This window comes from Paramormyrops kingsleyae, chromosome 10, assembly GCF_048594095.1.
Source record: "Paramormyrops kingsleyae isolate MSU_618 chromosome 10, PKINGS_0.4, whole genome shotgun sequence".
In the NCBI taxonomy this organism is placed as follows: Eukaryota; Metazoa; Chordata; class Actinopteri; order Osteoglossiformes; family Mormyridae; genus Paramormyrops; species Paramormyrops kingsleyae.
In genome coordinates, this window is record NC_132806.1 from 29,881,932 (window position 1) to 29,908,402 (window position 26,471).

Below are 26,471 nucleotides of genomic sequence, written 5' to 3' on the forward strand. Positions count from 1 at the left end.
TCAATCCTATAACCTACTGTCTCAAATTGCCCATGCATCTGAGAATCCACCCCACCTTTCATACCTCCTTGCTAAACCTGGTCCCCATGGTTCACCTGCAGTTTGCTAATTAGCCACTAGAGCTCGCTCTTGTTTGGTTCTCTGTTCAGTATCCCGCGTTAATCTTGTGTCAACTAAGGGCTGTCGTTTGCCTTCTTGATGATTTTGAGTCGAGACTCTGCTTGCTTTCCAAGTTCCTGTTTGTTTTTCTTTTTACATGTCAGTCCTGAATCCAGCTGGTGAGCCTCTTCCTGTCAGAAATAAGCCCCCTTGTCCTAACAATGTTGGTGCAGTTTGCACGTTCACAACTGCTAACGAGATTTTCTCCCGTCCAAGGTGCACCTTCCTTCACGTCCAGGACTTCCTGGGAGATACCTGCGAACTGGATACACACAAATTTGGATTCTAAAATGGTATATTTTAAAAGTAAACAAGGACATGCAAGTATTTCGGCACTAAAACTATTACCAAAACAAATTGCTTTAAATTATCCATCTTATGATATTTAGAAGAATCCTTCGTATTAATTAAAAATAGCCAATCTACCCATTTAAGTGAAACGCCAAACATGTATCGAAAGCCCACTTTTTTCAGGTTACGAAGTTTCCAGTTTGCGCAAAAGTCTCCCAGTGCGCAAAGTGAGTAAAGCATGTAAAGATTTACGCCTACAGAACATCAAACTCAGCTACTGCCAGGCAACCGGCTTGAATTTTTCACCTAGGAAAATATGACGTGACTGACTTAGGGGAACCTCGTAGTTGTTTTGGGGGGTTTTTTCGGGAGCATCCTACGCGTCTTATTTAATTACAACGAGGCATAGAACGAGAGACCTTGACGATGAATAAAATGTTGCTATAACTATGTCTATAATATATCGTATAGCCTATTTTTTTCCTTCGGTGTGGTAAGGTTTATGTTTAAGTTTACCCACGGCGATGCGTCACCCAGCAGGTTGTGTGTGGAAACAAGCGCGCTAAGGGCTGCTGTATAGTTATTATCAGAAGCGCAGCAGTTGCGAAATTCCGGTGCGGTTTAGCGGAGTAACAATGCAGTGAACAGGCAGGGTACGACATGCCTCTGTGCCGGTAGCTGGGCAGGACTATCAGAATCCACCTGTTTCATTTTTTAAGGCTAATTCGTTATTTAAATGTAATTATGATGAAGTAGCGCCACATGAAGAATAAGACATGGAATGCCTGACAAAGATGGACGGTATTTTTGCTGACATGTTAGAGGAGTTCATGGGGAGCGCCCTCGTGACCTGGGTAAGTGCGCGCGACACCCCGAAGTTATGTAGAAAATAAAACCGAAAATTATAATACGTCGGGAAAAAACGACTAATTGGATAATGGCCGTTTTTAAATGATTGGCTTGTAGGCCTATGTGGCTGTTTAAACGATGACATTTGTATGTTATTCTTCCTGTTAGGTGATTTTAAAAAAAAAGTTATCGTCTTTTCCGTATTATATAAAGTTGCACACAGAAGTATAAAATAGAGTAAACAGAAAGGTAAACAATTTTAACATAAACAACTTCTCCTTTTTCTGCTGTGTGTCACCCCTGTGAGTATTTCCTTGTTTTAGGTATTGTAGTCCTCACCATTTAAGGTTTTTCTTTTTGGTCTCCTTTTCCAAGTTACACTGTAATTCTATGAAGGACTCGCTATTTATTCATCTGTACTACCCAAACTTCATATATGCAATGTAAACTCTGTTTAAACATTAATCATTATAAGTTTAAATTTAAGGCAAGTGTTATAATCAATCTTTTGTTGTTCTGGAAGGCATAAGAGAGTCAGTATCGCATTTTTTGATGGCCTTAATCACTAGTAGATCATTTTAGTGTAATTTTAGGATTTATGCCAGTAAAGTACATTTTCTGTGCTGATGCCGTTATCTGTCATTTGAATCATGCACCGTTAAATGCCGTTTTCTTTCGTCATGCCCTCCCAGGTCCTTACGTTTGACGGTGTGATTGATGGAGAGGGGCCAATTTCTGCTCAGTACCTTGAAGTGAATTCCAGTACCCAGAATTCCCAGAAGCAGTACCTGGAGCTCACCAATGGAATATTCCTCAACGAGGTTATGAGGGTCATGTGAGTCGTGCTTTGTTATATCAGTGCCTCAGGAAAAAGTATTTTGCCTTCTTTGCAGTGAATAATGTTTTGCACAAGTGAGCTTCAGGCTGGGATGTGATGGCTGAAACTGAGATTAAGGGTGTGCTGTCTTAATAGACAAGTTATTGTTTCATAATTCCCTCACTATTCTGTTACTGTACTGTGAGTACGGCTTGATGATGGGCATTCTGACCTCTGTCCATACTTCGCCATTTCAGTGACCCAAATCCGAAGGTGGAACGAATATATTGGGAAGAGAGCAACGATGAGGTTCTAAGGGTCCAAAACTTCTCTGTTCTGAACCGACACCTGCGGTCCTACTATCAGGTGAGAGACGACAATTTGGAGTATTGATCAAGTTTACATACCTATGTTTTACCGGGACTTAGTCTAGTAGGAAATAGTGAAGTGAATACAATTGTTGATTATACAGTCAGAGATTTCTGTAGACATTATGCACTAATATCCATCCATCTTCCAACTTTGTATACACTGCATGGATGCGGGGAATTGACTAATAGGAAATAAAAAATATGGATTCTGAAATATGGCTCAGACCTACAGTAATGCACTCATGACGACCATATACTCATGACGACTACACAAGTTTTGTAATATCTACAATATGTTATACTGTTGAAAAATGTCAGTAGTGACAGTAAAACCATATAGACACCCCTGTAGCAGACATCTTTAAAAGAATGAGCCAAAATTACAGTATGTGAAGTAATTTCTGTGTGAAGTATCCAGTGAGTGTACAGTGCGGTCATGCATGGTGCACTTTAGTGAGCATGCTCAGTTTTGTGTATGAATTTCCCTCTGGGATCAATGAAGTTCATCTATTCTAGTCTAATACACCTTTTTATAAAGGACTTCATTGTCATTTTTTCAAACCATAAACTACCTTTGGAATTTTATGGAATGAATAAGGGGTTTGTTGTTTGTCTTTGTGAATAAGCTTTCCTGCTATTGGGGTAGTTGGTGGCAAACTTCTCTTAATGGTTTCACTTCTCACTTTGAACTTCCTGGTCACTGCTGGCCAGAATAGGTTCACAGTTTCTTTCTTTTGATTCTGAGATGTAGATGTCACAAGTTGGTTTGCTTAATATTCATATCTGAAATTGAAGTTTGAAGTGTTATGGATGGTTGAAATGAATTATGTCTCTCCTGAATGGTTTGATAAATGTGAATGGTGTTTGCTTTTTTGCTTAGTATTAATTTTAGACAGTCTGTCACTTGTTTTGTAGAAAAACACATAAATGTTTTTGTTGCAGTTGTACAGAGAGGAAAAGGAAATGGTTTTATTTTTACCTACTGTATAATATTATATTAAATGAAATTCCAGTTCCAGCTCAACTATGAGTCAAACCATTATTTTTTTTAATCTTTTTGTGGGTTGGCTGTTTCCACAGTAACACATTCACAACCTTAAACGTCACTTCCTGCGACTTACCTAAACTTCCCTTTCTGAGAAGAGATTCTGCATTTGCTTGCCACTCCCTCTCTACCAAACCGCTGTTTTTTTTTTTTCTTCACTAAATTTGTTAAGCACAGAGGTACTTTAAATGTCACGTAATTCATAATCTCAGTATAAATCTGTCTGGAAATAAACATGTGGACTTTTTTTTTAATAATTATTCGGTTCTTGTGTTCTTGGTGGATGAAAAATAAAGTATGTTAATGGTATGATGTGCAGAGTTGTAACTCCCAATACTAGAATGCCATCACTATCGTGAATGTATGGCTATACCTATACTTGACTTAAGGGACCTGATTTACTAGACATGTCTCTCTTGAACTTGGACAAAAGAAAGAACATACTGTATAAATACGGGCTTCTACACAATGGCATACCAAGCCTCTGTTTACATGTCCATGTGTTTCCTGTCTTCTTGCTCCTGTCAGGAGAACCTGCAGCAGTTAATTTTGGTGCCCCTCCCGAATGTTGCTGTATTGGGAAGAGACCCCCTCACAGGTCGGTACCTGTTTTCTGCACCTTTGGGTCATCGTGGATTTCAGCTTGGTTCTGTAGCTTCTGGTCCACCGTTTTCCCACAAATCGCTGGCACCACAGACTACTGGCATCTACTGTTGACCAGTGGTGATCCATGGCAACCTCTTTCGGTCACACAGATATTGTTCTTTGGTGGATTTCTTTTCCTCTGTGCCTCAGTCTTTGAACGTCTGTGCTGGTTCTCCAGTGGCCCTTGTGTCTGGTTTTCGACACATTTACTGGGCTGTAGACTGTGTATAATTAGATAGCTTGTGTGCTATGGATGTTTCACCAAAATTATGCTTTTGCATTAGCGTGTGTGTGGTTCTGTGCCATCAGAGGCGGCTGTGGAGGAGCTCAGGAACTTGCTGCTGCTGCTGCTGGGCTGTGCCGTGCAGGTGAGTTTGTATTTCATTCACACACTCGACTGCAGAGCTCGGCAGCATGGGGAATGTGTGCCGCAGCAGGACAGCTAAACGATACGCCGCAGGGTTCTGTTTCTCAAGATGGGCACTTTGACGTATTTGAAATGGAAGTGAACCGATGCTTTATTTGCCATCTGCACAAATGTGAGTGCACTGGAATTCTTTGCTTTGCATAATGTATGTTCTCTCCTTTGAGACACACACTCACATATACAGTTGAAAGAGAATCTTGGGGTCTGAGCACAGGGTTAGACATTTATCTTGCACTCCTGCAACATTTTTGGGGGGGGGGTTAACCCTCTGGGATTGGTCTTGCTCAAGGGCCCAACGGACATGTGACTCTTTTGCTGAGAATGGGGTTTGAACTGGCAGCCATTTGATCACATCGACAGAAGCTTAGACCCAGACCCACATGCCAGCCCCTCTCAGTTCAGATCATATTTCATCTGAATTCCTTCACTATGCCTCCATAAACGAATAAAGAGATCTTTTGAAAGCTGTGCAGGTTGTTTTAGATAAAAACATCTGGCTTGGCCGCTCTGTAAGGTTCAGCTAGTATCTTGTGCACAGGACACATGACACCATGATGTGGTGAAAACACTCACTAAAAAGGAGGCAATGTCGAAAATCAGGAAATGGCGAAACCAAATTTTATCTCAAAATGAAATGTTTCAAAGTAACGTGAATGTCTTATGTCAGTGTGTCGTCTGAAATTTGGGAAGTTTTAAAAAAAAAAAATTGTTTAGCCAGATCGTGATGTTTTACATGTTGCAAGTTTGTTTTGCACATTGTTATGTTTTTTTCCAGTGAATTTTTCTCGTGGCAGATTGTGGTTTGGATATTGTGAATATTGCACCTTGAAAGTGGAATCCTGTAGTGCAGGGGTGTCAAACTCCAGTCCTGGGGGGCCGGAGCCCTGTGTAGCTTAGTTCTTTCCCTGTTCCATCACAAATGATTCAGCTCAAGAGATGGGTGGTAATTAGCACAAGGAGGTGCAAGGAGTTGAATCAGGTGTGTTAGATGAGAAGAAACCCAAAAATGTGTAGGGCTCTGGCCCTCTGGGACTGGAGTTTGACACCTGCTGTAGTGCAGTAATTTTAAAATCCTGATGTCGGGGTGATCAGCCTATTTTGTTCAATAAGAATCAACCAATTTTGTTCATGATCAATGCTGTTTTTGGGGAAATGAGACGTAAAGCAGCAAAGCCATGTATAAAGTAAGCATGTGAAGAGTCATCCCTGTGATATCATTGGATGTGTGGTCATCACATGTGGCTGAGCGCAGGAAGCCCAAAGCAACAACAGCAAACCATGTGCTTATTCTGTGTCTTTCTCCGCCTTTTGCAAATACAGTGTGAGAGGAAGGAGGAGTTTATACAGAAAATACAGGGTCTCGACATAAAGACTCAGGCCGCCATCGCCTCCTGCATTCAGGAGGTGTGTCCCCCCCATCCTTCCCGCTGACGTTGCCGGTGACGTCATTCCCATCTAAGCTCCACCCCACACACCTGTCTATAGTCTTGGCTTTATTGACTTTCAAATACCAAAACAGGAGCTTAGTACTAGACAAGTCATATCTATGTGCAGATTTTTGATTTTCTTTTTTATTTAAAAAAAGTATATCTTCTGTGTTTTGTAGACTAGTAGGCATGATATTGCATTGCACATAAGCCCATGTATAATTAATAAAAAAAATTATTATACATAATTATAAATAATTATACATAAATAATTATAAATATATCAACAATTATAATAATTATTATTACATGTTGCGATTCTTTTTGAAATTAACAGCAGGCGTACGGCTGAAAAAGACTAGTGCAGATTTCATTTGCCCTGAATTTCTTTGCAGGTGACCCAGAATCCGAGCAATGTGCTGCCCCTCCAGTGGGGGGAGCTGTATACCCTGGAGGCGAATGAGCTGCAGAGTGTCTTCAGCTCCATGGCTCAGCACATCCAGAGCCTCCTGGCCCAGAGGGACACTCACCTTGAGGTGGGTGCCCTAGCTGTGTACTCGCGCTCCCTGTCCTCAGCTCAGGGCGCTGAGCCACTGCCCCGTCCCGGTGGGAAGCACCCTGCTGCCCCAGAGCAGTTTTTCTCAATGATGCAAATGTGCATTACTCTGTGTTACCCTTGGCAGCGCTAATGTGACACCCTATCAGGCATACAAATATACACACAACACTCATGCAGCTGTGCTTTAAGGGCCTTTATCAGATCAGCAAGAAAAATGCCCATGTGTGGATTCTTTTTGAAGACTTGTCAGGGTGGGAGGAGTCTACATAATATTCCATTAGGGCCCGTATTCACGAAGCATCTTAAGGCTAAAAGTATCTCTGTCTGGGTGAAATTGATCACTATAAGCAGATGATCATTGTAACTTGGGGCAGTGTGTGGCTCAGTGGGTAAGCCTGTGTGCCTGTAATCAGAAGGTTCCTGGTTCAAACCCAGCCTCTGCACATCTGCAGGTCCTTGAGCAAGGCCCTTCACCCCCAGCTTCCTGGGTTCTGCTGTGGGTGGCTGCCCTTCATGGACAACTTACTCTTCAAAGAGCAAGCTGAGGGAGGCATAAGAACAATTTCCCCACAGGGACAATAAAGTATCAATTATTAACAATTTTTTTTTTCTTTATGCCTCAGGTAGATTACCATCTAATTGACAATTGTGTATTTATTACATGAATATAAGGCAATAAAATGGACAGTGTCACTATTTGCTGAATTTTATTGACTTGTTCAGAGTACCGTACAGCTGTTTCAAAAGCTTTTCATATTACTGAACTATACAATTTAAATACGCTATAATACAGTACTGTACATAAAAATATACCTTATTGTAGATTCGCTGCTGCATCTTGTTGGCTCAGTTGTGGCAGTTTATTATAAGCTTTGATGAGTGTATATTTGTCATTGAGAGAAAATTACTTTCTTTTTCCCGTCATTTTCTGTGCATGCAGCATTAGCCTCGGGTAGCTAGCCAGAAGCAGACAGGTTACCGCAAGGCAAAGTAGGGTGATCAAAGTAACATAAAAAAAAATGCCCTAGTTTTAATTTATTTCATACGTTGTTATGTATAAAAATAGCGAAAATGAACACTGTAAGAGGACTACTTGATTACTATAAGCAAATTATTTAAACAGTATTTGTAGAGGAATGATTCTGTCCCAAGGTAGAATACTGTAGGCCGGTAATCACTATAACCACGATCACTATAAGTTGTTTCCACTGTATTTGTGTTTATGGGTTGTTGTGCATACATTTTCACCAGCACATACTAGCCTCTCATCAACCAGTTCCCGTGGTTATTGCAGGCAAGCTCGTGCATGAGAACCGACGTCAGCCAAAGCGATGGAATCTTACTCCTAGCTTGGGAGTTGGGTTTTTTCCTATCTAAAAGTTGCTCTCAGCCACTTTCTGAATAGATAAGAATAGAACATATTCTTAGTTAAAAACTTTTAGTGCAATTTAGGAGTACTCTTACTGGTAAGACAAAATACTTTTTGAATACGGGCCCAGGTCTTTATATAGCTATTTGACCCCTGTATGTTTACTATACTTTACTGTAGAGTTCTAGGCACTGTTTTGAATGTGGTTTTTTAGTTCCAGTTTTTTCTGATCACTATTAGACTTGCACAATGTGCAGTGGTGCTATAGACACTGCATGTTAAGTGCTTGCAATTGTGAGATCTCAAGAATCGTGATAGTCAGCTGGGTGACTTATTCTTGGGCAGTATTTAATTTTTCATTTTGTCATACCGTCTGGATATTACAGTATACTGCGGTATACAGTATTTTCAAAAGCGATAAAATCACCCCCAGGGCTGCGGTCTGGTGGACTCGTATGCCATTTTACCGTAATACTGCCTATCGTCAAGTATATCATCCACTAGCTAAAACAGTTTGGCTAAAACATTTACCCTGTCACAGGAAACAAAACAATGGCAAACTTTGCAATTTTAGTGACTGATCCTTTGTAAATAATAAATTCTGTTTGGTTATAGTTTTTTTGGCAATTTGTCTGCTTCTTTTTTGCTTAAAAATATCACAATATTTGACACAAAAATTGACATTGTGATAATTGAAATTGTGTGCAGCCCTAATTGCTACCATTTTCCTCCCTTTATTCCTCCCCTCATTATTGTGAGGATCTACTTTATGCTGTTAACAGCCAGGGCTGAGCCTGTTGCTGCTGCTGTTTATTACGGGTTTGACTGATTCTGTGACATTTGCAGAGTCTTGTCAGCTTTTTGCCCTCATCCTGTTTCTCACCAGAGCTGAGGAGTCCCACGGGACACAGTGTTACCTTTAGGGTAACTAGTAAGGGCTGGGAGACATGAATGATACATCAAGTAGTCGTCATATAAAATTTAAACTAAAGCAAAATGACTGCAATGGGTTGATGCCCCATCCTGGGTTGTTCCTTGCATTGTGCCTGTAGCCTGCAGGGTAGGCTTAGGGTTAGGGTTAGGCTTAGGAACCTCCAACCCTGAGTAGGATGAGCGGGTACAGAAAATGGATGGATGGACAAAATGAGACTCTTCAGTAAACTGTTTAAAAGGAACATTGCCAGTGACACCACAGATAGAACGCAGCTCCAGCCTACCATATGGTAGTCTTTTAAGATTAGACAGCCTAACAAATGCACTAGCGAGAGTGATGAAGTTAGCGGAGCACATCACATGTTACTGTTTAGTTAAGACTAAGGAAGACATAACTGCTCCCTCGGAGAAAGTCAGGCGGTGAAGGAACGGACAGCTTAGCAGCCAACACATCCTCTTAAAAAGGGGATATTGTGGATAAACAAGGTAAAAAGACGTTGATGTTGTGGCGATACCGTTTGCAGTTTAAAGACTGACACATAAAAGGCTGGTGTTGTGTACTGTAAACTCTGCCAACTAATACTGGAAATACCGCAAACTTATTTCACCACTCGAAGCATTGCCATCCAGTAGAATATTCAGAATGCAAGTGTTTACAGTCATGGACAACAGCAATTAGGGTTTCCACTCAAATCTCCATCATTTATTTTGTTTTATTTTGGCAGCGGATTGCGGAGCTTTGTCAGGAGCACGATGCGGCCAGGGGAAACGCCCCAGCGATGACCCCTAAGAGCCACCCCGATGACACGCCGCAGGGGCTGGCTGTGCAGCTGGCGGACAGTCGCGCCAAACTGCGCCGGCTGCGGCAGGACCTGTAAGTGGTGATTGGAGAGGGTGGGGCAGGATCGTGGGGGAAAGGGGCACTTTAGAGGCAGCTGTGCCTCGAATTAGAGGGCTGGAAGAGAGTGAGAAAATGACCGAAGAGTTGCTTTAGAGTTGAACAACAAGGTGTATTTGTCATCCATTGTCTTACAGGGAGGACAAAGGAGATCAGTTATTGGACTACAAGCAGGAACTGCAGGCTATGGAGGCGGAGCTTAAAAAACTGCGTCAGGAGGTGAGGCCCTGCATGGCGCAGTGACCGAATGGTCGTCATTCCTGCAGTTCGAAGACTGACAGCTGCTGACATCTTCCCTGCCGTTTCCGGGCCAGAACCGCGCCCTGCAGGGAGAGCTGCGCGTATCACGGGGTCTGCGCGACGAGCTCGACTGCCTGCGTGAGCGCGCAGCTAAGGCAGACCGGCTGCAGTCTGAGCTGCAGAACTGTGCCCACCGCCTGCGCAGTTTGGACCTGTACCGTACACAGCTGCAGGTATATGGGCATAAGGGGACATTTTCATAAGGTTATTTTTTTACAAGGTTTTAGGTAACAAACAGTTTATTTAGCACCCGGATGGATGAATGGCTGTAAAAGAGGCCATTGCAAATGATAATTAATCAAAAATGTTTTTACATATTTTGATTCCCTTCAACATCCTTTACCTATTATTGATAGACCAAGATGGGAGTGGAAAACACTCACAGATATACTGGGTTCTTAATGAATGAATTTTGACTGAGCTGTTTATGAAGTCTTGACTATCGGTTGTCTGAATACTTTATGATCTGTATATAATAGAATCATATTCTATTAAACATAGAAATGTTAAACATATTTATTAAAATTAATTGACATTAATGTTTGAGAATTAAATTTCATGTATGTTTATTTGGCTGGCAGATAATATTTAATGCAAAGTCTTAAATAATAAAATAAAATCTTAAAGCTGTATAATTTAGTTTGGGGAATTTAAACAGAAGGATAAACAGTCCAAATTCTGCACTTTATTTTTAATTTAACCCTTAAACATTTGACAATAGTAATAATAATTATTGTAATAATATAATATGCCTTTAACAAACTGGAGTGCGATCTCCTGTATTAGGGTACAGTAGCAGTTCCCCTTCAAGGATTTTAGCCTCCAACGTCTCCTCCTCCTCCTGTTCACATGTTCCTGCTGCCCCTCTGGCGCCCCATACAGGAGCAGCAGCAGTACTGCGCTACGCTTCAGGAGACGCGGGCCCTGCTGGAGGAGCAGCTGGGGGAGACTCGGGCTCGCTGCTCCAGCCTCCGTGAGCTGGAAAGGGACAATCTGCTGCTGCGCCAGAGGCTCATCGACCTTGAGGCAGTACGGAAGTCCAATGTAGTACCTCACTGCAAGGCATAGTACAGCTGAGCATAACACAGTGCAGTCCAGTGCGGTATAATACTCTATAGCTTGGCCCAGTACAGTACAGAACAGCCCAGTTCAGCATAGTACAGCTCAGCAAAGCGCAGTTCAGTTTAATATAGTCAAGTATAGCATAGTTCAATACATAACAGTAGAACACAGACCAGTAGAGCACAGTACAGCATAGTACAGCTTAGCATAGCACTGTGCAGTGTTATATAGTATTCCACAGCTCAGCTCAGTATTGTCAAGTACAGCATAGTACAGTATCGATCAATAGAGTTCAGTACAGCTTAGCATAGCACTGTGCCGCGTGGTATTATACTCCACAGCTCAGCTCAGTACTGTCAAGAACAGCATAGTGCAATACAGCACAATATGGTATAGTACAGTACAGTACAGAACAGCATGGTGAAATACCGATCAGTGAAGCGCAGCATAATGTAGTACAAATCAGTACAATACAGTGTATTGGAGGTTAGAGCATATAAACACAGTCGTAAGCAGATATATAAAAGATGTTAAAACTAGAACTGACACAATTAGTCTGAAAATGCATCAGCATCAGTATTTTGAATTGACACATCGTTTTAAAAATAATTTTAATGAAATTACCTTTATGATTTCTAAAATGCTTTAGTTCATTATAACAAGTGTCTTCCTTTAATATAATTAATTATGGGAATAGTTATAATAAATCAATTATAATAAAACAAAAAAAGTGGTTACCCTGTGCAAAGTGGCATACCACACGGCCCCTGAAGGGGAAACACACAGGCCCTGTTCTGGGTGACGGGCCGCCAGAGTAGGCAAAACCCCACCAGAAGTGTTGCCAGTTTATGTTTATTAAATTACCATTAATATGGAGAGCTTTTAATATCTTGTCCTTGTAGCTGCTACAGTACATACACTCTAAGCCATGAAGTTGCCTGCCTGCTACCATAGAGTCTTCACTGAATAAGTGTTTGAGTTTAAAATCTGGGCTTATTCGACATTGAGTCACGGTACCAGTGTGTGTGTTGGTGCGCGTTGGGCTTGTTGGGACCAGTGTTATTATCGTAAAATAAAAATGAAAGGAAAACGGAAACTAATGAAAAAAAATCGTTAACTGAAACAGAAATTAAAATTATATTTACCAAAAAACATGTCAGAATCAATCAGTATTAAGTACGGCCACCCACCAATGTCTTTATGCCTAGTTTAACCACAGTATATCCTCTTTAAAAAGGTGTTGCGGTTGCTTATCTGTCCCTTTCTTCACTGCCACTTCAGTCCTTACTGCTTCCATTATTTACCGAAACAGTAGCATGTGGTGCTCTGCTAACCAAATTTGATAAGCATAAAGATATGCCAAATTTATACAGATTACTAGCTTTTGGCCATCACAATATGCATCTCATTAATATTTTAGGCACACTACCAATCTGCTTACTGAACTGTGGCCGAAAATAATGGCCATATAGTGCCTAAAATCCTGTGTCTGTTATCTAAAGCCACAGTGACATAGAGATTGTTGTGGTCAAAATAAAATTAACTTAAATTAAATGGTCAATTTGATTTTCTGGAGGAAAATAAATCATTTCGATTAATTGACCAATCGATAAAATAGTCGATGGATTAATCCGTGGAAAAATAGTTGTTAGTGGCAGCCCTAGTTAAAAGAAGCAGGGTATCAACAAAAGTGGAAAAATTGCCACAGGTCTGGCTTCCATATTTGATGCCCCTACCAGAGGTTCCCTGTGTAGACATGATGTCCTCCTGCACGTGAATGTCCTGTAGACCCATGGCCGTGTGTGTTTGTGACACAGGAGAGGGACACGGAGCGGCACAGGGTGGAGGAGATGCTGGAGATCAACATGAGCCTGGAAGCTGAGCTGAAGCACAGCCAGGGCCAGAGCCGCAGGGCAGAGCGCCCCCTTGTGGAGTCCGATGATGAGCTTGGGCACGAGAATGAACCAGGTGCCTGTGTGTGTGAGCTGCAAAGCACGCATGTGACCCCTCACTGCGGGGAGGCCTGGTGCCTGTGTGTGTGAGCTGCAAAGCACGCATGTGACCCCTCACTGCGGGGAGGCCTGGTGCCTGTGTGTGTGAGCTGCAAAGCACGCATGTGACCCCTCACTGCGGGGAGGCATGGTGCCTGTGTGTGTGAGCTGCAAAGCACGCATGTGACCCCTCACTGCGGGGAGGCCTGGTGCCTGTGTGTCTGAGCTGCAAAGCACGCATGTGACCCCTCACTGCGGGGAGGCCTGGTGCCTGTGTGTGTGAGCTGCAAAGCACGCATGTGACCCCTCACTGCGGGGAGGCCTGGTGCCTGTGTGTGTGAGCTGCAAAGCACGCATGTGACCCCTCACTGCGGGGAGGCCTGGTGCCTGTGTGTGTGAGCTGCAAAGCACGCATGTGACCCCTCACTGCGGGGAGGCCTGGTGCCTGTGTGTGTGAGCTGCAAGGCACGCATGTGACCCCTCACTGCGGGGAGGCCTGGTGCCTGTGTGTCTGAGCTGCAAAGCACGCATGTGACCCCTCACTGCGGGGAGGCCTGGTGCCTGTGTGTCTGAGCTGCAAAGCACGCATGTGACCCCTCACTGCGGGGAGGCCTGGTGCCTGTGTGTGTGAGCTGCAAAGCACGTATATGAACAAGGCACTGAGAACTTTCTGTAAAAACATTCAGCAGAGTGTGAAACTGAAAGTGAAACAGAGAGCTATGCAAGTTGCTTTGATTGAAATATTCGGCAATTCATTTCACTCAGCGAATTTAATTACTTGGGAGATGTTCCTCCAAAAGCTCTCTGGGCTGCTGTGGCATCCTGCTGTTTATTCTCCTTTGGCAAATGCCGCAAAGGCTAATGCATGCAAACCCACTGGTCAGGGATCCCTTCGGCTCTGGCTGGCTTGGACCTGAAGCCCCTCAGCGAGGAAGTGAGCGAGGCGTCGTCCTGGAGACTCTTGGGGGCCGAGCACGAGAACATGGAACTGCGCAGGCGCCTGGAGCAGCTGCAGGCTGAGCGAGAGGCCTGTGCAGACTGGGCAGACCCTGCGCAGGTGTCTTCGGTGAGAACACCTGCGTTCTCCGGTCTAAAAAGCCATATATACGGTGGGATTGGCGTAAGGGAATGATTTCAGACAGGCTTAGGATTCAAGGATTCTAAGGATTCAAAAGGTTTACTGCCATTTGTACTGGTACAAGTACTGAGTAAAAGAAGATGCTTATTTGTGTGTTTCCTGCAGACATGCATGGGCTAACAAGACATATGACAAACACTTAGTAACAGGACATTAGATAACACTTAGTAACAGAACAGTGGACAGTCCATAATAACAGAACAAAGGACAAAAACTTAACAGCAGGATATAGGACCTGAACAGGGTAAGCAGTTTCAGAGGATGGATGGATGTAACTGGGCTACATTTAGCTTTGTGAATAAACCAAACTTAACAGCCAGCACTTCCCATCATTTGAGGTATGAATGTTACACAGGATCTTTAGCAACAGTGGACCTCATAACTACTCATATGTCTAATGGTCTATTTGTACAGGTCCAGACCTATTTCCTCTTTTAATAATATATTCAAAATGGTTTCCCTCTCAGGGTTATCCTTATTGCAGGTCAGGGTCACAGGGCCCTTTGTCAAGAACAACTAGCATGATTTTTAAACTAAAAAACCGATTTACAGTAATTGGGGTTTTGGAAGAAAATGCATGTTTAATCTGTGTGTGTGTGTGTGTGTCCACGTGCATTTTTGTACCTCCTCATATATGTGCATGTGCTCACGTCTTAAAGACTGATCTGCTGGAGGAGAAGGAGAAACTTAAGGGAGAGCTTCACAGAGAGACAGACAGACTGATCACACTGGAGAGTAAACACCAGGACGTGGTGAAGGAGGTGAGAAGATTGAGAAGATGACGTGACATCTAGCTAACTTCTCACTAAAGGCATCATGGCTGAAACAAAGACACCTGCTAATATTTATTATTTACTCAGTGAATATGTTAGAGACATTTTTCTCCTTTCTCAGGGGCAGGAGTACAGACCAAGGAGAAGTGCTGTTACTGAATAGTTATGCTCTTTACTCCTCAGCTCCAGAACCTGAAGGATGAAAATGAACGCCTGAAAATCAGGTTGGAGTCAATGAGTGTGGAAAAGCAGGATGAGAAAGGAGGAGGGCAAGGGAAAGCAGAGAAAGGGCTCCCCAGGGAGGTGGGAGAAGGAGGCCAGGAGACGGAGGAGCTGGCATTCAGGAAAGAGAAGCCAGGGAAGGAGCGAGAAACCGGAGGTGCAGCGGAGGGGGTGGGGATGACACGTGAAGATGGGGAAGGAGAGGAAGTGATGAGTTTGAAAGAGAAAAGAGAAGAGGTGAAGAGGGCGAGAGAGAACCGGGAGGAGCTGCAGAAAATCTCCAGAAAAAGAGAAGATGGAGAAGGAGAGAAGGAGGTGGACAGAACAAACAGACTGACAGAAAAGAGAGAGGAGGACAGAGAGGGGGAGGTGCAAAGGACAAAAGAGAGCAAAGAAGGACGGAGGGAGGCTGGACGGCTCACGGAGCGAGAGAGGACGGAGGGCGAGGAGCAACAGGAGATGCAGGCAGAAAGCGGGGAGGCCGATGAGGAGCTCTCCTCCCTGGCCCTGCAGCTGCAGCTGGCACTCCAGGAGGTGGCGCAGCAGAGCCAGGAGGCCGAAAGGCAGGCCGGCTTGGTCCAGGAGCTGCGCGCCAAGCTGGCGGAGCAGAATCGCAGGGCCGCCAGCGCCGAGCAGCGACTGAGCGTGCTGGAGGTAGAGGCGCAGCGGCTGAGGAAGACTGGCGAGGGCCTGGTCCAGGCCAGGAAGCAGATCGAGGTAGGATCAGCGCAGACGCCGCAGCGGCGATTCGGACCCCCACACACTTTCATGTATCTCTATAGCTGTATACTTACATCGAGGTAGGATCAGCGCAGACGCCGCAGCGGCGATTCGGACCCCCACACACTTTCATGTATCTCTATAGCTGTATACTTACATCGAGGTAGGGCTGCGTCACCCAGCACAGACCCCGCAGCGGCGATTCGGACCCCCGCGCGCATTCATGTATCTCTATAGCTGTATACTTACTTTGAGGTAGGGCTGCGTCACCCAGCACAGACCCCACAGCGGCGATTCGGACCCCCACACACTTTCATGTATCTCTATAGCTGTATACTTACATCGAGGTAGGGCTGCGTCACCCAGCACAGACCCCACAGCGGCGATTCGGACCCCCACACACTTTCATGTATCTCTATAGCTGTATACTTACATCGAGGTAGGGCTGCGTCACCCAGCACAGACCCCACAGCGGCGATTCGGACCCCCACACACTTTCATGTATCTCTATAGCTGTATACTTACATTGAGGTAGGGCTGCGTCACCCAGCACAGACCCCACAGCGGCGATTCGGACCCCCACACACTTTCATGTATCTCTATAGCTGTATACTTACTTTGAGGTAGGGCTGCGTCACCCAGCACAGACCCCACAGCGGCGATTCGGACCCCCACACACTTTCATGTATCTCTATAGCTGTATACTTACATCGAGGTAGGGCTGCGTCACCCAGCACAGACCCCGCAGCGGCGATTCGGACCCCCACACACTTTCATGTATCTCTATAGCTGTATACTTACTTTGAGGTAGGGCTGCGTCACCCAGCACAGACCCCACAGCGGCGATTCGGACCCCCACACACTTTCATGTATCTCTATAGCTGTATACTTACTTTGAGGTAGGGCTGCGTCACCCAGCACAGACCCCACAGCGGCGATTCAGATTGCTGTGCGCTTTTATATATTTATCTATAGCTGCATCTACAGCTATTAATGGATATCAGTTTAAAAGATCTGAAAAGGTCTGAAAGCAAAATATTGAATACGTCCATGACTCATGAGTTAGTTATACTATTTAGATTAGATTAGATTAATAATATATAAATAAATAATAAATTAATTTAAAAATGAATACTTTTTTTTTTTTTTTAATTAACGGATGGATTATGTTCAATTAAAAAACTGCTTAAAGATGCTTTTCTTCATAATGCCTTGGATGTTTGTATTCACAGTGTGAATCTGCAGGCAGAAACTTTATTGTATGTTATGTGAATGAATGGATTCAGGTGGAATAAGAGGTTAAAGGGCACCTTTGGAAGGCATTTGTCACTGGACTATGTTCAGTTTGGGTATCGCATGTTGACACATTGCTTCTGCTAATTAACCATCTCTTCTCCTTTTCATCATTCTTGGATATATATGCAAGGTTTACTGATAGCATTAATAATGCAACACAAATGCTTTTATTGCACATAGAAGGAAGACTTTTTGAGAGAAGGTATTAGACTTGTGCTTGGAAGCGGACACAGTTTGTACTAATTTACTGCTTTGTACTTTTGTTACGTTTTAGTGAACGCTGTGTTATGTTATATATATATATACTGTTGTTAAGCCAGTAAACAGAGCCGTGCTTAAATCTGGGAGGGGTTCCTCCGTCTCATGCAGCTCGCCCCCCTCTGCTTTTCCGGCAGGCCCTGCAGTCAGAGTCTGAGCAGGCCGATGAGGAGCTGATGCGCCTGCGGGCGCAGCTGGAGCTGCAGAGGCTGGAGGGGGCTGTGGCTGCGCAGCTGCAGGGGGAGCGAGCGCAGCTGGAGCGGGAGAGAGACAGCCTGCGCTCTACCATCGACTCGCTCCGTGCCGCTGTCCGCAAGGTGCTCATATTGGCTTATATAAACACCCCCCCCCCCCCCCCCGTCTCTTACTCGTCCGTGTGATCGCTGTCAACCGGGGATGGATCCCTTGAATATTCTGGGGCTTCAGTCCCCCAGAGGACACTGGGTTTGGGTCCCAGTGTGGCAGGGGTTTGCATCCCCTTGCATGAGGACCAGAGAGGGTGATCCCTAACAGAGACCAGAGAGGGTGGTCTAAAGTCCCCTACTGAAAACTTGGGAGGTTTAAAGTCCCATGTTTTTGGTGGTATTTTATTATTATTATTATGAATAACTGATTCAATTTTTAATGTTTTTTTTCTGTGCCTATTGTTATGCTTATATTAATTGTTTTCTTTTAAATGTCTTTAAAGCACTTAGTAAACCCTGTGGTTAAAACAGTGCTATTTAAATAAAGATTGACTTATGGTCTCCAGGGCGACCAGCTGGAACTGGCCAACCAGACGCTGAAGGCGGAGCTAGAGAGGCTGAGCCGCAGCTCAGAAGCAGCGCGGCGGCGGGAGGAGGAGCTGCAGGCGGAGCTGCGGGAGGCGGGCCTGGAGGCGGAGGCCCTGGGGCGCCGGCGAGATGAGGCCACGCTGGAGGCCTCGCGTCTGGAGCAGGAGAAGGAGGCGTGCCTGAGCCAGCTGGATGCACAGCAGCGGGAGCAGAGGCAGCGGGAGCGGGAGCTGGGCCGCCTGAGGCAGCAGCTGGAGAGCACAGCCTCCGCCCTGGAGCACAGCAACCAGAGGGCCTGTGGCCTGGAAGCCGAGCACAGGTCAGCAAGCGCTTCGGGTCACCCCCCCCCCCCCCCCACTCACCTGACTACAACAGCGTTGGCTTTCACCAGCTTCCTTTTTGCCTGACAAAATGTTGAAATGAAACAAAGCTAGTGCGACTGTTTATTGTACAACATACAATGTGATTCTGTGCCAGATTTTGTTATTGTGTTTGTTTTAAAGGGACCCTATTATGCTCCTTTTCGCTGTTCATATTTTTATTTTGGGGGTCTACTAGAATATATTTATATGCTCCAGTGTTCCAAAAACGCAATTTTTCTCATACTGTACATCTCTATTCACCCTGTCTATACTTCTGTCTGAAATGTTATGTTAGAACTTGAGCCTGGTGTGCTCTGATTGGTCAGTTTGCCCTACACATTCTGCCCCCTTTCTTGCAGTCTGCAGACAGATCCTTGCAGGTAGGCAGCCAGTGAGGATTGTAATGGGTTATCGTAACACACCCCCGCTTTCGGACATTCCGACTATAGGATGCGGTGCTAACGGCCCGTACCACGCTGTCCGCTTTCGGACATTCCGACTATAGGATGAGGTGCTAACGGCCCGTACCACGCTGTCCGCTTTCGGACATTCCTACTATAGGATGAGGTGCTAACTGCCCGTACCACGCTGTCCGCTTTCGGACATTCCGACTATAGGATGAGGTGCTAACGGCCCGTACCACGCTGTCCGCTTTCGGACATTCCGACTATAGGATGAGGTGCTAACGGCCCGTACCACGCTGTCCGCTTATGGACATTCCTACTATAGGATGAGGTGCTAACGGCCCGTACCACGCCGTCCACTTATGGACATTCCGACTATAAGATGAGGTGCTAACTGCCCGTACCACGCTGTCCGCTTTCGGACATTCCGACTATAGGATGAGGTGCTAACGGCCCGTACCACGCTGTCCGCTTTCGGACATTCCTACTATAGGATGAGGTGCTAACGGCCCGTACCACGCTGTCCGCTTTCGGACATTCCGACTATAGGATGAGGTGCTAACTGCCCGTACCACGCTGTCCGCTTTTGGACATTCCGACTATAGGATGCGGTGCTAACGGCCCGTACCACGCTGTCCGCTTTCGGACATTCCGACTATAGGATGAGGTGCTAACGGCCCGTACCACGCTGTCCGCTTATGGACATTCCTACTATAGGATGAGGTGCTAACGGCCCGTACCACGCCGTCCACTTATGGACATTCCGACTATAAGATGAGGTGCTAACTGCCCGTACCACGCTGTCCGCTTTCGGACATTCCGACTATAGGATGAGGTGCTAACGGCCCGTACCACGCTGTCCGCTTTCGGACATTCCTACTATAGGATGAGGTGCTAACTGCCCGTACCACGCTGTCCGCTTTCGGACATTCCGACTATAGGATGAGGTGCTAACGGCCCGTACCACGCTGTCCGCTTATGGACATTCCTACTATAGGATGAGGTGCTAACGGCCCGTACCACGCCGTCCGCTTATGGACATTCCGACTATAAGATGAGGTGCTAACTGCCCGTACCACGCTGTCCGCTTTCGGACATTCCGACTATAGGATGAGGTGCTAACGGCCCGTACCACGCTGTCCGCTTTCGGACATTCCTACTATAGGATGAGGTGCTAACTGCCCGTACCACGCTGTCCGCTTTCGGACATTCCGACTATAGGATGAGGTGCTAACGGCCCGTACCACGCGGTCCGCTTTCGGACATTCCGACTATAGGATGAGGTGCTAACGGCCCGTACCACGCTGTCCGCTTTCGGACATTCCGACTATAGGATGAGGTGCTAACGGCCCGTACCACGCTGTCCGCTTTCGGACATTCCGACTATAGGATGAGGTGCTAACGGCCCGTACCACGCCGTCCGCTTATGGACATTCCTACTATAGGATGAGGTGCTAACTGCCCGTACCACGCTGTCCGCTTTCGGACATTCCGGCTATAGGATGAGGTGCTAACGGCCCGTACCACGCTGTCCGCTTATGGACATTCCTACTATAGGATGAGGTGCTAACTGCCCGTACCACGCTGTCCGCTTTCGGACATTCCGACTATAGGATGAGGTGCTAACGGCCCGTACCACGCGGTCCGCTTTTGGACATTCCGACTATAGGATGAGGTGCTAACTGCCCGTACCACGCTGTCCGCTTATGGACATTCCGACTATAGGATGAGGTGCTAACGGCCCGTACCACGCTGTCCGCTTTCGGACATTCCGACTATAGGATGAGGTGCTAACGGCCCGTACCACGCTGTCCGCTTTCGGACATTCCGACTATAGGATGCGGTGCTAACGGCCCGTACCACGCTGTCCGCTTTCGGACATTCCGACTATAGGATGCGGTGCTAACGGCCCGTACCACGCTGTCCGCTTTCGGACATTCCGACTATAGGATGAGGTGCTAACTGCCCGTACCACGCCGTCCGCTTTCGGACATTCCGACTATAGGATGAGGTGCTAACGGCCCGTACCACGCCGTCCGCTTATGGACATTCCGACTATAGGATGAGGTGCTAACGGCCCGTACCACGCCGTCCGCTTTCGGACATTCCGACTATAGGATGAGGTGCTAACGGCCCGTACCACGCTGTCCGCAGGCGAGTGTGTCAGGAGGTGTCTCAGCTGAAAGAGGACTGTGCTCAGCTCCGGGAGCTGGAGGAGGAGAGCAGGCAGCTGAACGCACAGGTCGCAGACATCAGGACCCAACTGAGCACGCTGAGTCAGGTCAGAACACTAATGGGGCATGGGGGGGGGGGGGGGGCAAGAGAATGAGGGCAGCATGACAGAGGAACAGAAATGAGACAAGAGACTGCTTATCAAATGATACAAAATGAAAATGAAGTCCTTTATTAAGTACGAGTACAGGTACATTGGAATGCTTCTTTCCACATATCCCATCATGCTCTCCTTTGTGACACACACACACACACACACACACACAAGTTGGTCTTCCTATCTAAATGGGGACCTTCTATTCATTTCTATGGGAAAAACCCTAATCCCAATCACAACTAGGGTTGCAAAGGGGCGGAAAATTTCCGGAAAGTTTCCGGTAAATTTCCATGGTAAGTTAAGCTTGGGAATTTTGGAAATATTCCATATTGGAAACTTTCCATGGAAATAATGGGAATTATGGAAATTAATGGGAATTTAGGAGAACTAACTGGGAATATATTATTTCCAAGCATAAATATAATCAGTCGTGCTCTTTAACCAATCACATGTGACCTCGCCATTTCAACCAATCATAACCCGCCAGGAGCGCAGCCTAAACCCTGTTTACATGAAATAAGCCTGCTCCCGAGCAGGTTTAAGCTTGCGCACCTGTTGCTATGACAGCAAGTCCAGGATGAGCTTCAAAGAACCAAACAATCCAAGATCATGCCAAATCGTCAACAATCAAATCCAGCTAACTGAGTTAGCGACGTACGAAGAACGAGCCCCTGGAATGATCTTCAAAACAAAACAGCCAAATGAGGAAGCTAGCATCTTCTTTATGTTATACTAGCTATGGCTTATTTAGCATCTAACAGATGCTAGCATTTTATTTAGCATCTTATCAGATTGCTATCTACCAGATTAATACATTTTATGTGATATTCACAATTTAAACATTTAATGAATATATTTTCCCATAATATCATCAAAACTTACCTCACTTGTTAAATCCACAGGCTCAAATGTGTGCCTTCAATACTCTTTGTCCTTCAGGCTCAAAAGTGTGGTCCATGTGTACATGTGATGGAGGCATGCACAGTGCCAGTAGGTGGTCTCAATAGCCATGCAGCAAGCATGTGCTCTGTACATGTGATTAAGGAATGGCATGGATATTCAAGTGTATTTGAATTGCATTTGTTTGTTTTTGTCAATATTATGCTAAAATATACTTTGCTCAACTATATTTAAGTTCCCTAAGAAGAGCCAACCTTCAATTTTGAAAATTCCCAGTTTATTCCCGTTAATTCCTGTTTATTCCCATTAATTCCCGTTAATTCCCATGGAAAGTTTCCATCTTTGAAAATTCCGGGAATTTTGCAACCCTAATCACAACACCTTTAACCTCTACCCATCCCTCACCTTAACCAGAAGTAACCAACCCAAATACAAGACTTTTGGTATTTTTACCTTTCTGATTGCATTCACAGATTTCTATAAAACTGAGGTTATCCAAATGGGGACCTCAAAACATGTCCCCAAAAGTAGGCAAATGTGAGGTTTTACTACACTTTGGGGACAATTTGGTCCTCAGATGTGATCTATGCAAACCCACACACACACAATTTGCATTCATGTCATTGTGGGGACTCTCCGTTCATTTCTGTGGGAAAAACTCTAATCCCAGCAGTGACAACCTTAGCCCCTACCCAGCCCAAACCTTAACTGTAAGTAACCAAACAAAATACAAGACTTTTGGCATTTTTCAGCTTTTAATTGCATCACAGACTGAACCAATTATTTTTCATTCTGCCCTCAGAACATTTTTGTGTAAGTAAAACTCCCGTGAGCGATAAGCTCAGACACCCCAGCATTCCAGACACATGCATGACACACACCCCACCATGATGCATTACAGTCAGTATTCAAACATGCTGTATGCTACATGAATATACAGCAGAAGATAATCAGCCTATGATAGTCCTTCAGATATTAGGCCTCAATGGACATGTTTGTGCCTTTTACTGAGGTTGATTATGGGCTGGGTGAATAAAAGGTGGTGTGCATTGAGTATCGCTCAGTTATTCTTCCTGCGTGTCCAGGAATTGGCCAAAGAGAAGATTCTGTCACAGGAACTGGCCAATCAGCTAGCTAGTGAGAAGATGCAATCCCAGCATATTGTTTGTCAGCTGGCCAATGAGAAGCTGAAATCCCAGGAACTGGACAGTCAGTTGGCCAATGAGAAGATGCAGGTGAAGAAGCTGTCCAATCAGCTGGCAGAGATGCATGAGAAGCATGAGAGACTGGAGGCCCAGTGCAAGTTGTCATCATTCTCCGCTGAGGACACGGGTGTCCAGAAAGGAGGATCTGGCGGTGACACCTCGCAGATTTTGCCAGGAGCCGCTTCCACAGAAGCCCATGACCAAGACACCAGAACAGATGGGGAAACAGACCCGGAACGGGAACCTCAGAAACAGAGAGAATGTGTGTCACTCCCTAAGGCTTTGCAGGCTGTTGAGCATCAGCTGTCGGGGAGCCAAGACAAGGCCGCTGATGTTCCTGTCACAACTGACACCCTAGAGACCAAGGAGCCGCTGGGCAAGCGATTGATCGAGGTGGAGAGGCAGGTGTGTACATGCATTTTGTTTCAGTGTTGAAGGTGATTCCCGATTACTGAGAGCCTCTTGCAGATCACGTCTTTAATAATTTGTCTTTTTTCTTCTGCTCCTCACCCCTGCCTTCCAGAATGCAGTCCTGCACACTGAGAAGGCCGTGCTGTTATCCCAGCTGTCGCAGTCGCAGTCCACCTGTGCACAACTGCAGGAGCAGCTGGATGCTGTGCGGCGACAGGCCATCGTCCTGCAGGAGAACTGCACAAACCTGCAGGTTTTCAGCACGAAGCTGCAGGTCCGCATCCGCGCCTTTCCCTGCTCTCAGGGAGGTCACACACCTACTGCTCCTCAGGGAGGTCACACACCTACTGCTCCTCAGGGAGGTCACACACCTACTGCTCCTCAGGGAGGTCACACACCTACTGCTCCTCAGGGAGGTCACACACCTACTGCTCCTCAGGGAGGTCACACACCTACTGCTCCTCAGGGAGGTCACACACCTACTGATCCTCAGTGAGGTCACACACCTACTGCTCCTCAGTGAGGTCACACACCTACTGCTCCTCAGGGAGGTCACACACCTACTGCTCCTCAGTGAGGTCACACACCTACTGCTCCTCAGGGAGGTCACACACCTACTGCTCCTCCATGACCCCTGTTTTTGATGGTTTATTTCAGGTTCACAGACTCCAATGTATTGAGCTTACACTGTTTAATTTTCCAGTATTCCTCAACATTCCTGTTAATTATTAATTAATATATTAATTATGTTTATAGTCAGTCAGTACTGCAGATTTTGCACGGTTACGGTCTGCATCCATTTCGCATTGGTCATTTCTTATTACTGTACAGCTCTGCTTTCCTGCTACAGCATTTGTATCATCCTGTGGATGCAGTAATACTTTCTATCTTTATTTTCTAATTTTTTGAAGTATACTGATGACAATTTTTGTCAGCTTGCGTATTGCTTTTCTATCTATCTATCTATCTATCTATCTATCTATCTATCTATCTATCTATCTATGCACACACACATATATGTGTGTATATATAAATGTGCGTGTGTGTATATATGTGGGTGTGTGTGTATATATATATATTTAAAAAGCATGTGGTCTATAGTATGTAGTCATATGATTTTAATGGCCTACAGACACCAGCTGAGAGTTCACAGGAAAATGGCTGCATGCTGTTAAACCTTCAGCTCTGACCTGCTTGTCGCCACAGGGTCGTTCTGCAGGCGAAACAGTTCTCATCTCTGTGGTTAAACCGCTGCACTGACCGCTATGCGTCGCTCACCACCTCACCCCTTGCTCTATAACAGACGGAGCAGGCGTCACTGAGCTCCCAGCATGCATCGCTCTGGTCCCGCTGCAGCGAGAGCGAGGCCCGTGTCGCCACCCTAGAGGCGGAGGCCAGGGTCTGGGCGAAGGACCGGGAGGAAGTGATGCTGCGCGGCGAGGGCCTGAGGTGTGACCACGAGCGCCTGACCGCCCTGCAGCAGCGGCAGGAGGTTGAACTGGAGGTCCTGCTCTCCAAGCACAGCCAGCTGAAGGGCAGCATGCGGAACCTTGAGGCTCAGCACCGGGAGCTGGAAGGACGGTAATTACAGCGACACCGGCGGCCATGCCCAGTGAGACCTCACACACAGCTCATTAAGACAGCAGCCATGTGATGTCATTTTCACAGACCCTGAGTATAAACAGCATGGCAGAAACTGGAAATAAAGCTGTCATCCCTAAATCAGGAGTTTTACTATGAACTGTTATAAACAATTTATGCAGTTGTAAACATTGTTATGAACCCACTGCAATGGTCCCTCATAATCCAGTAATGTGAAGTATATAATATGCATCTATTTTCCATAAACATTTTTAGATTAGGCTGCACCTTGAAGAGACCTTCATAATCACACACACACACATATACACACACACAGAGTCGTTTGCACTGAACACCATGTCTTCATTCGTGGGGCAGCACACACACGTAGAGCGTGTAAGTTCTGCATGCAAAGGGATGGGGGCGTGGAAGCCTGGAGCCCCTTGAGTGAGTTGTGTCGCCCAGCATGCAAACAGCACTGTGACGTTATGTTTTCATCAGGTACAAGGAGCTGCTGGACCGCAAGACCCTTCTGGAAGAGAGAGAGGAGGTCATACGGGTGGAAAGAGAGAAGATGGAAAAAGAGAGACAGGCGCAGGCCGAGAGGGTGAAAGAGGCAGAGAGGCTGAGAGAAGAGAATGAGAGGTGAGTGCTCCTGGGTACCGGTGACAGGGGCTGCCTCTGGGGGCGGGGTGATGCTTTCCACGGGGCGAGGCAGGGTGCCTCACTGGGGACCACTGGGGCCACATGCCACTGCGTTTGTGGGATCGATTGTATGTTTCCTGTGCTGCACTGGGATCCCATCCAGTGTTCTCTGCAGGGCTGGATTAACGCATAGACTACCCTAGGATACAGCCTAATGACCTGGCAAACATCAGGGCTCCGCTCCCCCCCGGGGAAAAATCCCAGTTAGATCGGCAACATCCGAGTGTCCATGCTGATGCCAGCCTAGGGCC

The 26,471-nt window shown here is 45.8% G+C and overlaps 1 protein-coding gene across 1 annotated transcript in view; it reads left to right on the top strand.

The window, feature by feature from the left end:
* Window positions 1-231: 231 nt before the first annotated feature.
* Window positions 232-26,471, top strand: part of LOC111857693 (uncharacterized) — a 47,939-nt gene continuing 21,699 nt past the window's right edge. Inside the window, exons 1-23 of the mRNA XM_072717668.1 lie at window positions 232-278; window positions 376-452; window positions 1,992-2,134; window positions 2,374-2,482; window positions 4,061-4,130; window positions 4,487-4,545; window positions 5,925-6,008; window positions 6,427-6,567; window positions 9,618-9,766; window positions 9,928-10,009; window positions 10,105-10,263; window positions 10,973-11,119; window positions 12,970-13,120; window positions 14,028-14,209; window positions 14,941-15,042; window positions 15,238-15,993; window positions 17,688-17,867; window positions 18,302-18,642; window positions 21,244-21,370; window positions 23,404-23,928; window positions 24,047-24,208; window positions 25,238-25,515; window positions 26,017-26,160. Of these exons, the coding sequence (XP_072573769.1) occupies window positions 257-278; window positions 376-452; window positions 1,992-2,134; window positions 2,374-2,482; window positions 4,061-4,130; window positions 4,487-4,545; window positions 5,925-6,008; window positions 6,427-6,567; window positions 9,618-9,766; window positions 9,928-10,009; window positions 10,105-10,263; window positions 10,973-11,119; window positions 12,970-13,120; window positions 14,028-14,209; window positions 14,941-15,042; window positions 15,238-15,993; window positions 17,688-17,867; window positions 18,302-18,642; window positions 21,244-21,370; window positions 23,404-23,928; window positions 24,047-24,208; window positions 25,238-25,515; window positions 26,017-26,160 (4,190 nt within the window). The 5' untranslated portion in view covers window positions 232-256. The remainder of the gene's footprint in view (window positions 279-375; window positions 453-1,991; window positions 2,135-2,373; window positions 2,483-4,060; window positions 4,131-4,486; window positions 4,546-5,924; window positions 6,009-6,426; window positions 6,568-9,617; window positions 9,767-9,927; window positions 10,010-10,104; window positions 10,264-10,972; window positions 11,120-12,969; window positions 13,121-14,027; window positions 14,210-14,940; window positions 15,043-15,237; window positions 15,994-17,687; window positions 17,868-18,301; window positions 18,643-21,243; window positions 21,371-23,403; window positions 23,929-24,046; window positions 24,209-25,237; window positions 25,516-26,016; window positions 26,161-26,471) is intronic.